The sequence below is a fragment of the Lagopus muta genome, chromosome 3 (assembly GCF_023343835.1).
Source record: "Lagopus muta isolate bLagMut1 chromosome 3, bLagMut1 primary, whole genome shotgun sequence".
In the NCBI taxonomy this organism is placed as follows: Eukaryota; Metazoa; Chordata; class Aves; order Galliformes; family Phasianidae; genus Lagopus; species Lagopus muta.
This window is the reverse complement of record NC_064435.1, coordinates 82,776,479-82,789,834: the sequence shown is the minus strand read 5'-3', so window position 1 is coordinate 82,789,834 and position 13,356 is coordinate 82,776,479. Positions and strand designations below refer to the sequence as shown.

General features: G+C 44.8%; 1 protein-coding gene across 1 annotated transcript in view; it reads right to left on the bottom strand.

The window, feature by feature from the left end:
* Nucleotides 1–723: 723 nt before the first annotated feature.
* BMP6 (bone morphogenetic protein 6) overlaps nt 724–13,356 on the bottom strand; it is an 85,292-nt gene continuing 72,659 nt past the window's right edge. Inside the window, exons 3-7 of the mRNA XM_048940886.1 lie at nt 12,153–12,301; nt 11,119–11,316; nt 4,051–4,127; nt 2,432–2,542; nt 724–2,341 (exon numbers count right to left, since the gene is read on the bottom strand). Of these exons, the coding sequence (XP_048796843.1) occupies nt 2,192–2,341; nt 2,432–2,542; nt 4,051–4,127; nt 11,119–11,316; nt 12,153–12,301 (685 nt within the window). The 3' untranslated portion in view covers nt 724–2,191. The remainder of the gene's footprint in view (nt 2,342–2,431; nt 2,543–4,050; nt 4,128–11,118; nt 11,317–12,152; nt 12,302–13,356) is intronic.

Sequence of the window (13,356 nt, the reverse complement as noted above, 5' to 3'; positions counted from 1 at the left end):
AAACACACATTTGGAAGATACCAGGCCACCACGAGCTGTTTCCTCTTAATCCTCTCTGCATGGGAGGTCAGCCATAATGAAAGCAATGGTACTGTAACATGTGCCTGAACATTACTGATGCCATAGCGTATGTGTCAGGTGGATGTTTTTTTGTTGTAGACTGCTTTTTAGCTCCAGAGGAGTAACTATGCTCTATTTATATAGAGTCAAAGCAAACTGGCTCTATTATAGCTACTTCGTTAATATTAAATGATCGGTTAGACCTCACAGCTGATTACATGCATTTCCTACCTTCACCTTTGTGTTGACCTGCTCTTTAGTCAGAGCACTTGGAGAACAAGTAGTACAATATAAGTAATTTTTCCGCTCTGTTTGACAGTCGTCTAAAACAGTTCCCCACTCTTCTTGAGCCTTAACCTTTTTTTCCAGGTGTAAGTGTTGCTAAGTTTGAATGTTAGGCCCATGCCCTCCCTGTTGCCTTGGATTATGATATGGATCTGTTCTTTGGTGCATAAGATGCTCCAGGTTTGACAGTTGAAAGCCAAAGAATTACACTGCAGGTACTGTCAGAGTACAATGACAGCAGCAAACCAAGGACTGAATTCTGCCATCCCGTGTGTGCACAGAAACTCATGGAATGAATGTGACAAACTACAGGCTAATTTGACTAATCTGTCAAAATTCTGATCTTATCCATCATATGGAGTAGGTTTGTTTTCATTTAAAAAAAAAAGTAAAACAGTAATGAACTTTGAAATCAGTGGATAGCTCGTGGTACTTCACTGTCTGTCAAGAACCTTTTGGTTCTGTTCAATTTAAAAATGTGCAGAGGTGAAAAATCCACAATGGAAGCTAAGTGTTGTATGGCAGATGTGTTAGATCAATGTACATACTTCTGCCTTGAAGGAAGCCTTTATTATCATGTTTTTAACAACTTTCTAGTGAAGCACAATCTCATGAGTTTCTTGTATAAAATCGAAGTGATACAATTGTTTACACTGAGATTTTTCTAAATAAAAACTTTTTTAAAAAGCAGTCTTTCTATAAATGATACAGCACAATGAATATACAGTGAAAAGTGCAATAAATTATAGCTTGTATTTACAAGAAGCCTTTTAAATGCAAGAATCAAGAGGTAAGTGCATTTAATACAAGTTTAATATTGATCAAAACAATTTGCTGTTAGCTTCTGCTAGACAAACCGTGGCTACCGTGTGAATGCATCCTTTATACCAGTTTGTTAGTTGCGTGAGTTGAAGGGGAAGGGTTGGCCAAATATTTGAATAAGTCAGTTGCTGACATTTTGTCTTCCTGTAAATAAATTGTCCAACTAGAGAATGAATGGCCCCTAAACTTTTACGTCTGACTTACAGCTGGAGAAGTGTCCAGACTTCCTTCCTGGGCAAGTGGTAGTAAGATGAGGCAGCTCCACTCAGGGAGTGGAAGGAAGTCATGTAAGAACAAATATGTGAAGTTACCCTACTCACAGTCAAACCCTGATCAGGAAAGATCAGCCACGATCTAAGTTCATGCTAGTATTTCTAACACAGGATGCAGCCAAGCCATCTTACTCTCTCAGCATCAGATTTAAACTCTGCTCAGAGACCAAGGTACCCAAAAGATTTGCTTTGGCACAATGCATGCTATCATGATAGGTTTCAGAGAAGACTAACAGGAGAGGTGTAACAGCTGGTCCTTATAGACAAAAGGCAATTCCTACCCTTAGGAATTTCGTATTACTATTGTACACATGGTATATACTAAGTCAGATGTAGTAACAATGCTCTTTAGCGACCCTCTCCCCTCAAAAAACTCACTGTTTTTGGGTGTTGGATGTCCATCTGCATAAACTGTAGCACACATCCAAGCAACTGATAAGGCCAAGCTGCTAGATGAGATTAAGACCATCCCAGCCAATAAGCACGTGTGCAGGCATATTGCTGCTTTGCGAGCTCCAGTTGCAGAGCTGAGCAGCCACTGCAGCTTAGGGTCGCGTTTGAAGAATTCCAGCTCTTTGCTCACACCACACCATGTGGTTCCACAAGCCCTTTCCTCGCACAAGGCACATAAATGGTGTTTTGAAAGGTGATTCATCAACTTTTTTCTCCCCACTGTCAGGTAGTTCGTAAAATTATGGAAGGTAGTATGGAAGTTCATGGTAGAATCACAGAGTCCACGTGAGGACTGTTTGTCAGTGACATCCACAGGCTCTTACTACCATATTCCTGTATTTCTTCAAGATTACATTAGAATTATCATCGAAATAAAGAACTGATATGGCGTTTAGTTTGGTAGGTGCACAGCATGGTTTGGGAACGTAATCAGGATTCATAAGATGAACCTGTTGTCGAAAAGAGAACATAATTGATACAATGGTAACTCACTTCGAAACTCACCTATGGCTTTAGCACAGGTCTTTCTGGAGACTTACCAGAGTTTGTACGATGGCGTGGTTGGTTGCGTTCATGTGTGCATTGAGAGGAAAGGAGCACTCCCCATCACAGTAGTTGGCTGCGTAGCCCTTTGGAGCGATTATCCAGTCCTTTTTTAGGAAACAAACGGAACGTGATTTTAATTAAAAAGTTGCCAGCTTCTAGAGACAACTGCACCCAATTAAGGCCAGCTGAAAATTTTCCACTTTTTCTTCAGGGGGAAAATGTGTTTTCACTGAAGGTTTTTGTTGTTTCTTTTTTTTTTTGTAAGCTGTGACTTTTCCATGGACACTGATGTTCGTGTCCAAAGAATGGTGCATTGCTACGCGCTTCGCTGCCACAAATGAAAACAGTTTTATTTCCAAAACTGCTGCTGTGGCACTTTGTGAGGATTGTGGTTTGGATGCCTTTATGCTCCATGTTTCCTGCAGGTTAGGTCCTCTGGCTGAACTACAGCTAGGGCCACTGGAGGAAGTTTCATCTGTCTAAATTCTCTACATGTGGGGAAGAGTGGCCTCCTTGAGCTGCAGGTGGCAAGGCTTTCCCAGCAAGGAACACAACGCCATGGGAAGAAAAAAAGTGATGTTTCCCCATAGGGATAACACCAGGAAAATTACAGCTTTTCTCCTGCTGCTACAAATGAGCCAAAAGCAAATTAAAACCAAAAAACGGTCCTTGTGTTAACAGTGCAGAAAGGTGTTTTTAAAGAGTCATCATCGCCAGTTATCAGGAGACACTTCTCCCTTGGCATCAGGTGTCAACACACATCTGGGTTAGCATGAATTTTGCCACAGCAGTAACTAAACAGCCAGCAACTGTTGCCACAGCTTTCTAACTAAGCTTGTGGTGCGATTGCTGACACAAGGATTCCTGGGCACACCAAAACTACATTTGACATACTCATTCAGCTGTAATTTTGCTCCTGGTTAAGCAAGCTGCTCTTTGTAAAGCAGGCACTCTCCTGATACACAGGCAAGCGCTGATAATGTGAATACATTTGTGGTTTAGTGCTGTATAAGGGAAGCACTGCAAAGGGTGTGGAGGGGCAAGGTTTTGCAAGCTCTGCACACAAAAAGGTGCTGAATTAAAAAAAGAAAAGAACATTGAAATGTGACATTTAATGCACTAGAGTCTGGGCCCTAAAGAGCTTGCCTGAGACACCCTCCTAGCCTTGCAGTGTTGCAACTAAAACCAATCTTTGGTCTACCCATGCAGCCAGTGCTAACTTCTGGGGGCACCAGTTAGGGATTTTAACATAAGGGCAAGGTTAATATTGGGTTGATGACTAGAAAGACTTGATTTTGTTAAAACTGGTACTTAACCCATTTGTTTTTCCTTATCATTAGAGGTATGCAGATACAAGTCCTTGTCGTGACTCCCATGAGTGACAGAGGATGGCTGTATATTTGTATCTCATAAAATATCACGCTTCCTCTGGATTTTGTCAAATGTCACAACTATCAATATTTATTTGCCCTTCCCTGTGACTGGTTTTAGCAGGGAGGCACAAGGGACATCTTAAAGCATAATGGCAACCTTGAGTGGAATTACCATGACACTGTTTAGCTAACATTTCATAACAAAATGTCTAGTTTATCCAGTGAGAAACATCACACACCTGCCATCCCAAGTCTTGGAAGCTAACGTAAAGTTCATGCTTTCTGCATGCTGTTTTTAAGTCACTGCTGTTGTAATCTGTTAGGATAAAAAAGAACAAAACAGGAATTTAGAAAGTTAAAGAGGCAGAGCATCACTGGAGCACACAGCTGGACAGATGTGTGCACTGCAGAGACTCTTCTTTGGACAGCCAAAGCAGGACTGAGATTTTCAAGATACCTATGGGAACGGTGGCACCCAAGTAACAGTGACTGGCTTAGAACTCCTTCATCCTCCCTTAAAAACCTGATGAGCAGTGCTCATAAAACACCTTCACTAAAATCATTTCTTCAAAATAAATCCCTGCTCCATCCCCCAGCACGTGCCACATCTCTGCTGCCGCTCATATGCACATTTCCCCAGGGTACACTCACAACCCACACAGTTCCTGAGGGCATCACAAGTCCTCGGAGGTTCCTTGTTGCCCTGTGCCGATGAGCAGAAGTCCTTGCACAGCTCTGATGTCCTGCAGTCAAAAGTCATGTGCCTTTCCCCGAGCTTGCCCAGTTGGTGGCTCCACATTGCACAGAGGTGCCTCTCAGACCTATATTAACCATACTTTGCAAAACTTCCCACAGCCCACCACCACATGTTGATCTGCAGATGACACGAGAGTGGATGAGCTCTCACCATTAGCTTGCTCTGTGCTGCCGCCATTGCACAGAGCAGCACGGGATGCCCAGCTCTGACCCTTGCCATAGCATTTAGTGAAGTTCTGACCATGCAGAAGTTGCTCAGACATGCCTACAAAATGCAGCTTTTGTCTGTGAATAGAATTTCCTCTCTATATTTGGAAAGTGAGGCGGCTCCACACACGAGCACCTGGGACCATGGTGAAGGGAGGACTCACGCTGTGACAGAGGGGCCTTTCACTTCCCCATGGCTGCCCAGATCCAGCTGAGCCATGTGGCCCAGCAGCCATGCCCAAGACTCACGGCAGGGCAAAGAAAACAGCATCTGTGGCAGGAAACAAAAGAGCCAGCCTTCAGCATGGATGGGGATGTTTGTCCCACAGGCAGGACCTGGGCCTGGCTTCCCAGCTCCCTACCAATGGGGCCTCCACTCCTGTTGCACGCTCTGCCTGCGGCCCGGCAGGCTGCCATACGAGGCCGGATGCCACATGAGGATGCTGAGACCTCGTTTTGGCCAAGCAGCCCCCAGTGCCCCTAACGCTGCATGAAAGGGCACGGTCCCAGCACAGCTTTCCACAAACGTGGCAGCTGGGATAGAAAAATATTTTTAGTGACTTTTTCCTTGGCTCTGAATAAGCCTTTCTTTTTCTTTCCTCCCCCCCCCCCACCCCACCCCACCAACCCTAAGTTGGGGAACTACAAATGCAAATATTTATTCAAAAGAAAACTATAATACTAAAAGCACATCCAACTGACATTAAGGGCAGCCCAGCACCACAGCTGGGTACAGTTAACACCGAGGTCTGAAAAAAGACCCACACCTCAAAACAAACCCAGCCTCCAAACCACCACAGATTAGGGAGCTGTTTTTAGAAGCAGTTTGGGTTTTAAACATTTGGGATTGCATTTCAGGCTTTCAATAGCTTTGCTTCAATCACAAACGTAACCAGGTGAGCAGAGCCGGCTCTCAGGCTGCTGCAGCATAAACATGTGCTATTTCAGCCATGCCCAGTAGCTCAGGCTTTTTCTGTTCAACCTTTCCATTTGCAAACCAGACCTACCAAGCCGTAACCAGGGTGTGGGTTGGTTTGTTTTGCCGCTTGGGTTGTTTTGTTTTTTTTTGTTTTGTTTTGTTTTTAAAGAAGCTTTTTGGTCCTTGAAATTCCTATCATGAGATGTTTCTAAAGGATCTGGTCATAATGAGGGGGGGAAAAAAAAATGAGAAGATACTTCTGGTTGTCAATGGTTAGTACTTGAAAACACAACTTCATTGTTCTATGAGAAACATTGTATTTGGTAGGTAATATTTAAGGAGAAGAGGAGGCTCAATGGAGACCTTATCAGTCCCAGCAACTTCCTGAAGGGAGGGCTGCAATGAAGTAGGAGTTGGCTTCTTCTCCCAGGTAAAAGTGATAGGACAAGAGGAAATGCACTCACGTCACACCAGGGGAGGTTCAGGTTGGATATTAGGAAAAATTATTCTCACAAGGAGTGGTGAGACACTGGAACAGCCTGCCCAGGGAGGTGGTGGAGTCACTGTCCCTGGAGATGTCCAAGAAACATTTATATGTGCCACTGAGGGACGTGGTTGGTGGGCATGGTGGGGATGGGTTGGACTGGGTGATCTTAGTGGTCTTTTCCAAACTTAATGATTCTATGATTCTACTCCTAACCAAGGAGGCAGAACTACAGTATTTCCCAAATATGAGTTACCCCAATTACCTATGGGAAAGGGAAGAAGGTGAGGGAAGTAGAGAAAACAGGAGTGGGAAGGAAGACTGTGAGCAAAAGTTTAAGAAAACAGAGGAAAAAATTACCGCTTAACAAACAGAACATGCTATGAGTCTGTTCTCACACAGTGTGAAACTGGCCCTAAAAAATCCTGAATGTCACCAAATTGACACCCTTCATTGCTCACCAGCTACTGTCCATCCCAGGTGGACATCATCACACATAATGATCCATTCCTGATGGTTTGGGGCTTGGCACATGCCCTACAGCCACATAATTATGAGTCAGAAAAGAGTTTTTGATCGAGAGCTCAAGCTTACTGAACTAGTGAACCTGGCCTCCATGACACATTACCCCCAGTCCCTGGAAAGCAGCGTCAGCTGCCCCAGGCCAGCGTGCTCAACTGTTTTAGCCCACATTGCCATGCTCAGTGCCAGAGACATCCACAACTTCTGAGAGTCCACAGAGCTGCTACAGAGTTCCTATAGACTCACTGTAGGTTTAGTGCATTTTCTGGTTGGGAACACCAGCTTGGCATTTGCAAAAGGCTGCAAGACTAAAAAGAAAAAAAGCAACAACAAAGAAAACAGCCATAAACCTCTTGTTCTGCACTTAAAATTAGTCCCAAGGCTTCTTATACGTAAGGGCAGTCCCAGCAGCATAAGTAGGGCGGCTCCTCTCTGTTGTATGGCCCTCAATGAGGTCGCACCACAATGCAAGCCTGCCCATCTGCCAGCACAGATGTTTCTCTTAAGGCTGGACACTGGCATTTACATCACTAAAGAGGAGAGGGAATAGTTTGACCCTAATGATCTTCCTCCTACTGATAGATATGCACCAACCTCAGATTTCCTACCGCCTCTCCCATGTTAAGTGCTGGCAAAGGAGATATAAATATTTACTGAGATTGAGCTGCCTGAGAATACCCTCACTGCTCCAAAGGTGCCAGTTTACCAAATTCCACAGGGTAATTAATTGCCTCTGTAGTCCCAGATAGCTCTGACAGAGGTCTCCAAGGCCAGCCACTTCTCCTTGGTGTTTGACTTTGGTGCTCAGCCCAGATGAAACCAGTGTAAACCGATCGTGTGGATAACAACAGCCCACTTCACATGAAAGCAGCCTGCTGTGGGAGAACAAGGGGAGACGTCAGGCTGGAGAGGACATGCACGTGACAGCACACATAGGAGAGCTGGCCATGCCTTATTTACCTTCAGTTTTTGCTTGCACTGCCCTTAGTGGCACTGAGCTCCCACATGCACCAGGATAACCTGCCAGAAGCACTGCACGGCGTATGAATCTTTGCATGGAAGTGCTGCGTTGAGGGCCCCCCCCCTTTGATGAAGCACCTCATATTATTCACCCTGGAGCCTCTGACAATGAAGAGAAGGACCCAAGAAGGGAGTGCTCTATGAATCACAGAGCATCCTGAATTGGAAGGGACCCACAAGGATCACTGAGTTCGATTCCTGGCTCCACACAGAACCATTCAAAATCAGTCATGGAGGAGCTGACCATGGAATAATAATGCTTTTAGCATTCAGGGGCTGCTGCCTTTTGAGTTGAAGATTCTCCAGCTCTTCTGGTAACAACATGGCCAGCCCAGAGCCTGGGGCCATGGTCTGAACCTACTGCAAAAATGGTTGGGCAATGGCCTCCAGACCTCACAAGAAACAGAGAAACACCTTTGCTCTCCTCCCAGCCACCTCGTGCCTCCACGTCCTGGGCCTGAGCTGATGCATGATTTTCTGCCTCAACAACCAAAACCACTTTTTCTTTTATCCTGCTCATCCTCCTCCTGCAGATGAGCAGAGCTCAGATCCAGGAATGCATTGACGCAGGACTCGATGTCAAAGCAGTTCATAGCCATGGGGGTTACTGAGTTCTGCTTTATATAAGTTGGTTCCAGTTGTAACTACGTGTTTGTAATTCAGGGAAATAAGTGTTCTTGGCAAAAAACTACAGACTATTTGGATTCTTATGCCACAGCCATAACCTTAGCTTCTAAATGCTTGGTAATGACTGCAGGACAAGAATTGCACATCACAGGGGACACAGCAGGATCCCAGCCCTGCAGGCAGCAGCGTGCCTTTGCACAATCCCTGGCTCCCCAGATCCGGTGCCAAATCCAGCAGTACATTTCAAGGGCTCCTAACAGTGAGACTTGGAATTCTTTCCATTTTTAGATCATTTTGCATTTATTTTTTTTTTTAAATACTACCATGACCTAAATTACAGCATCATTTGGAAAAGGGGATCACTTTTGGAATGAAGCAAAAAAAAAAAACAGACCCAACCAACAAACCAAGTGATCACTAAGAGAGGGAAGGGAGAAGCACCAGCTCCAGCCAGCTGCTAAACTCTCCAGGACAGAAACTGCCTTCAAGGCCTCGTAGATGGTATCAATCCCTGCTGAAGGACAAGCATGCACCAAACATATGATGAGATGCAAGATACACGGAAAGAGGAAGTTGTGCAGGTCAGGACCATGCATGGTACTGTGCCTGCCTTGCATCCTATTGCATCTGGGCACCCCCAGGAGTGAAATGACTGTCAGGGTAACCTCTGGACCCGCATGTTGCTTTTTGTCCCATGGAAAATGCTTCCCCAGGCCTGCTGTGCATCAGTGCAGCATGGACACAGGAACCCACTCAACTGAAAAAGAAGTTTCCTTCTTCCCACCAATGCTAAAAATGCACATTAGTTCATGAAGTCATCCCTCCTCGGGATGCCCGGTGCCTCTCAAGCTATTAAATTGACCACTTTTTAAGGAGAACAGACTCTGAGAGTGTCACACTTAGAAAGGAAAATAAGCTGACACAGTCTCTCTTTTCTAAACACAGAAACCAAACAAACATACATCTTAACATCAAATTCTCCTCCCTTTCCCCGCCTTAAATCCACAGAGGCTCAACTATACCTTGTTGATGACTGAACTGCCAAATTCCAAGTTTCAAATTAAAGCTGCCTTTGAGCTATGAGAGCTCAAAAAAGCACTTAAGACCGCAGAACAGCCAGCTACATTTTTTCCCTTTTTGTCTTTTTATACTTTTATAATCTGATGCCTGGTGCAGTAAAGAAGGCAGCAATGTAAAAATGGCCCTTTGGCCCAATATATATTTTCCTTCTGGAGCTTTGAGCTATATCTTTTAATTTAATAGGACTCAAAACTTGTTTTTAGCACTGCAAAGCTTATGGAGCTAAGGAGAAGCTTGAGCCTATCCTGAGTCTGAAGCGAGTACCTATATGGACAAACAGTACATTCTGGGCAGGGAGGTCACCCAGCCACTAACCCCAACAAAGTTCAATAGGATGGCATGGCAGATGGATGCTGGTCCCTGTGTCTCCTCCTAGCCCACTTTCCCCAGCTATCCTGCCAGCCCCAGAGGACAAAGCCTCCAGCACAGCACCGCTAGAAGCCATACCTGCACCTTGTCAGCATGTGCAGTGCCATCACAGGTGCAGCCTGCCCACTGCCCAAGCATGCTAGAGAAGGCAGCCAAAGAATTCTCATTGCAGTTTTGGACAAGCTGGCTCATCTCCCCATGCTGGGTCTGAAGGTACACTGACAAAAAGCAATCACCTCTCTTCCTGGGGGTATGGTTATTTATAGGTGCTGGAAAAGCAGGGATCCTATTGGAAAAGAAGGGGGCAGCATAGGCAAATTAATCAAGTAGCTTGGAATGAGCTGAAATGTTTGAGAGGAAAGAAGGTACATGATGAATGAAGGACTGCAGCACTGTGATATAAGGCAGAGCAGCTGGAAAGCAGACAAGATGCACACGGCAGGACTTTCTCAGTTTCTGTCAGAATTTCAGAGTTGTCCCACGTATAATCAAAGAATATTAGGAAATTATGGTCACAAAATAAACAAGAGAGTTAGGCAAAGTAGACTATGATAACAAAAGAAAATAAATAGAAGGCCTTCTTATCCAGGGTTCACCCACAAAACACCAGTAGAGGCGATCTCCAGCAGAGATCCTTCCCCACTGGCAGCCACCTCTAGGAGAGGTGCAGCCAGGCTCCACTCTTTCTGGCAGCACAGCTGAATTGCCTTCACCTGTGCTCCTCTGGCTGACTCATGGCTCGCCTCAGGTGATCAATCAGAGGTTCAGGCCGTGATTCAGCAGTTCCCATACATCCCACCATCACGTAACAGCACTCCTAAGGTTGTTGTACAACACCTGCAATGTGCAAACTTTCCACAGCAAACAAGCAAGTCTGCTTGCACACCTGAAAACATACATCACCATTTACATGGCTGTTCCCTTTGGGGGGAAAAAAAGAAATCTTGTGTTGTTCTACCAGCTTTTCCAAAGGAAACCAACAGAAGATCCTGCTGGAAATGGATGCGTGAAGTATGCTAGAGCTCAATGTACACCAATATTGAGTCTTGTAAATTTGGTATTTCACATGGTGTGAGTCTAGGCAAAAACTGAATTTAATGTCTGTGATTTCACAGATGGTCTGCATTCCAGCTCGGGTTTGAGGACTCCTGTAAGACCCCTTACATGAGATTCCTTCTCCCGTTATACTGCAGATGCAACCTGCACCCCCAAAGAGCAGCATCCCACTTCAGATCCCCTTTCTTGCCTTTGTACATCAATGCAAAAAGAAACGTCCCAAGAAGCGACCCCAATTCCCAGCCAGAAAGGGCTTTCCATGATTACCTGTGACAGTTGACACCCTGGAAACATCCTGAGCCTGAGTGGAGCGGTTTCGATTTTGCTGCCTGCGCCTGCTTGTCGCTGACCTCGTAGTCCGGACGTGGACTTCGCTCACTTTGAAGAACGCCACCATGAAAGGCTGCTTGTCATAAGGGCCATCTCGCCCTATAAGGCCTGCTTCTCTAGGATTTACACTGAAACCTTCAAATTGAACAGGAGAATTAGAGAAATTGTGCAGTTGGATTGCTATTTCCAGAGCTGCGGCATTCCCAGAAGCACTGTTTCCTCTCTTCTTGATCACGCTGTTTCTCTTCTATTGCTTCCCTTCTGCCACTATAACCTATTGACACTTTTACAACAGCAACCTGCCCACCCGAGACAAGAGGCTCCATCGTGGCACTCAGCTCTTTGTACTCCTGTGGTACTTCTACTCCATTTTAGGTCTTAAATAGGTATAGAGAAAGATACATAAAACACAAAGCCTGATTGTCTCAGGACATTATTCTGCTGCTGGTGAAACACAAGGAGCAGAGAAGGGTTTAGGAGCTCTTTGACGAAAGCAGAGGGCAAAGAAACAAGGTGTATTGGTCATAACACAGGAACGGGCCCTCAGCACATTTGGGGAGGAACTAACATTTCCTCAGGGAATAGAGTGGACAATCCTTCTGGTCACATTTGACCCCACAAGCATACCAAACTCTAAGATGAAGTGATAAAAAGAAAACATATAATTAGAGGCTTGTTCCTGTAGAGAGAAGACGTCGTTGTCTTTTGTTGTGATCTTGTGCTCACCTAGATCTTTTCTGTCCCCACTGCTTATCCTCTAAAACCCAATTTCATATTCCCTTGCAGACTCTTCTCTCCTTTTCCACCTTTCAAATTCCTGTGAAATGCTATCATGTCAGCTGCCCTCACCATCCCACAAGGGCAGGTTGGTTGCTCATTCCCAACATCAAACTGGCCGCCATTAACACCACTTCCAAACAGCATCCAAAAGGCTTGTGAGATGAACTCGCATTAACTGATCCATGACCTACCGTCGCGGGTCACCACGCTCAGCTGGAGTCCCATGTTGTGCTGAGGATTCATCACCCACATGTTACTGGTGGCAGTGACATCAAACTCCAACCAGCCCTCCTCCGAAGCCCACACTGCCCGTGTATCCAGCAGAAACAGGTCAGAGGCTCTGCAAAGAAGAGCAATGACAAGATAGTGATATCTGGGTTTTTCTCCCCTAGCTTTTGCTGTTACAGTGCTGGGGGAAACAAAAGCAGAAATCATTAAAAGAAATATTTACAGCTATTAAAAAACAACCCACAAACTCTGCCTGTTTGTATCCAGAGTTCTTTCACACCATGCACATGCTTCTGCATGTGAAACAAGATTGCAAAGTTTTTTCCACTGTTTTCTAGGCTGGAGGAAAAGGAATCTCAGTCCTTAGGTCTGGGCGTTTCTCCATCAGCAAGAGATTCATAAGCCACTCTTCTTCCTGAAGAGAGTAATTCTAGCCCTGGCAGGATAGCAGTCAAATTACCAGCACTTCCAGGCATTCAATGACTTTTTTGAAAGGGTTTTAGTGGTTTCAGCCCAACTTCCACAAAGCAGATCTACCACAATTGACAAAAATAAAAATTAAAAAAATCAAGCAATACGCCGAGCATCAAAAACTGAAACAAGATGAACCACCATATGGCCCATAAAAACATTTTGCTATGGTTTAGAAACATGGATTAGAGAGGGTTGTGCCAAGGATGTTGGTACTGGCTCTCCTTCCTGGGTTTCAGCTTCAAATGCTTTCAAATCTATGCCTTTTCTGCAGAATCAAGCAAGCCCAAAAATTTAGCTCAATGAAATCAACTGTAGAAGGACCCAGAGAAATCCTGCATACATATTACACGCATAACTTTTCTGTATAAGAGAGTTACGATTCCTGTCCTTAACAGGGGATCAGCGTCACAAAGTGGAAACAGGCACCAGTCTCATCTCCACTTGCCTATGCCCCTGTGGATTATTTTTTTCTAACAATAACTTACTGGAAAAACAGAGTACCTATCCCTTCCACCCATCAAAGGTTAACTTCAGAAAAAAAGAAGTTTTGATTGGGTTACATTTTATTTTTGGCCAACTGCTATGTCATACTGCCCAGCAGCTTGGTTTACATGACATCACACATGGAAAAATAAGCACTTAAGTGTATTAGGGCTCCTCGTGCGGCTATTTTTACAACGTGGAGGCCTTCCT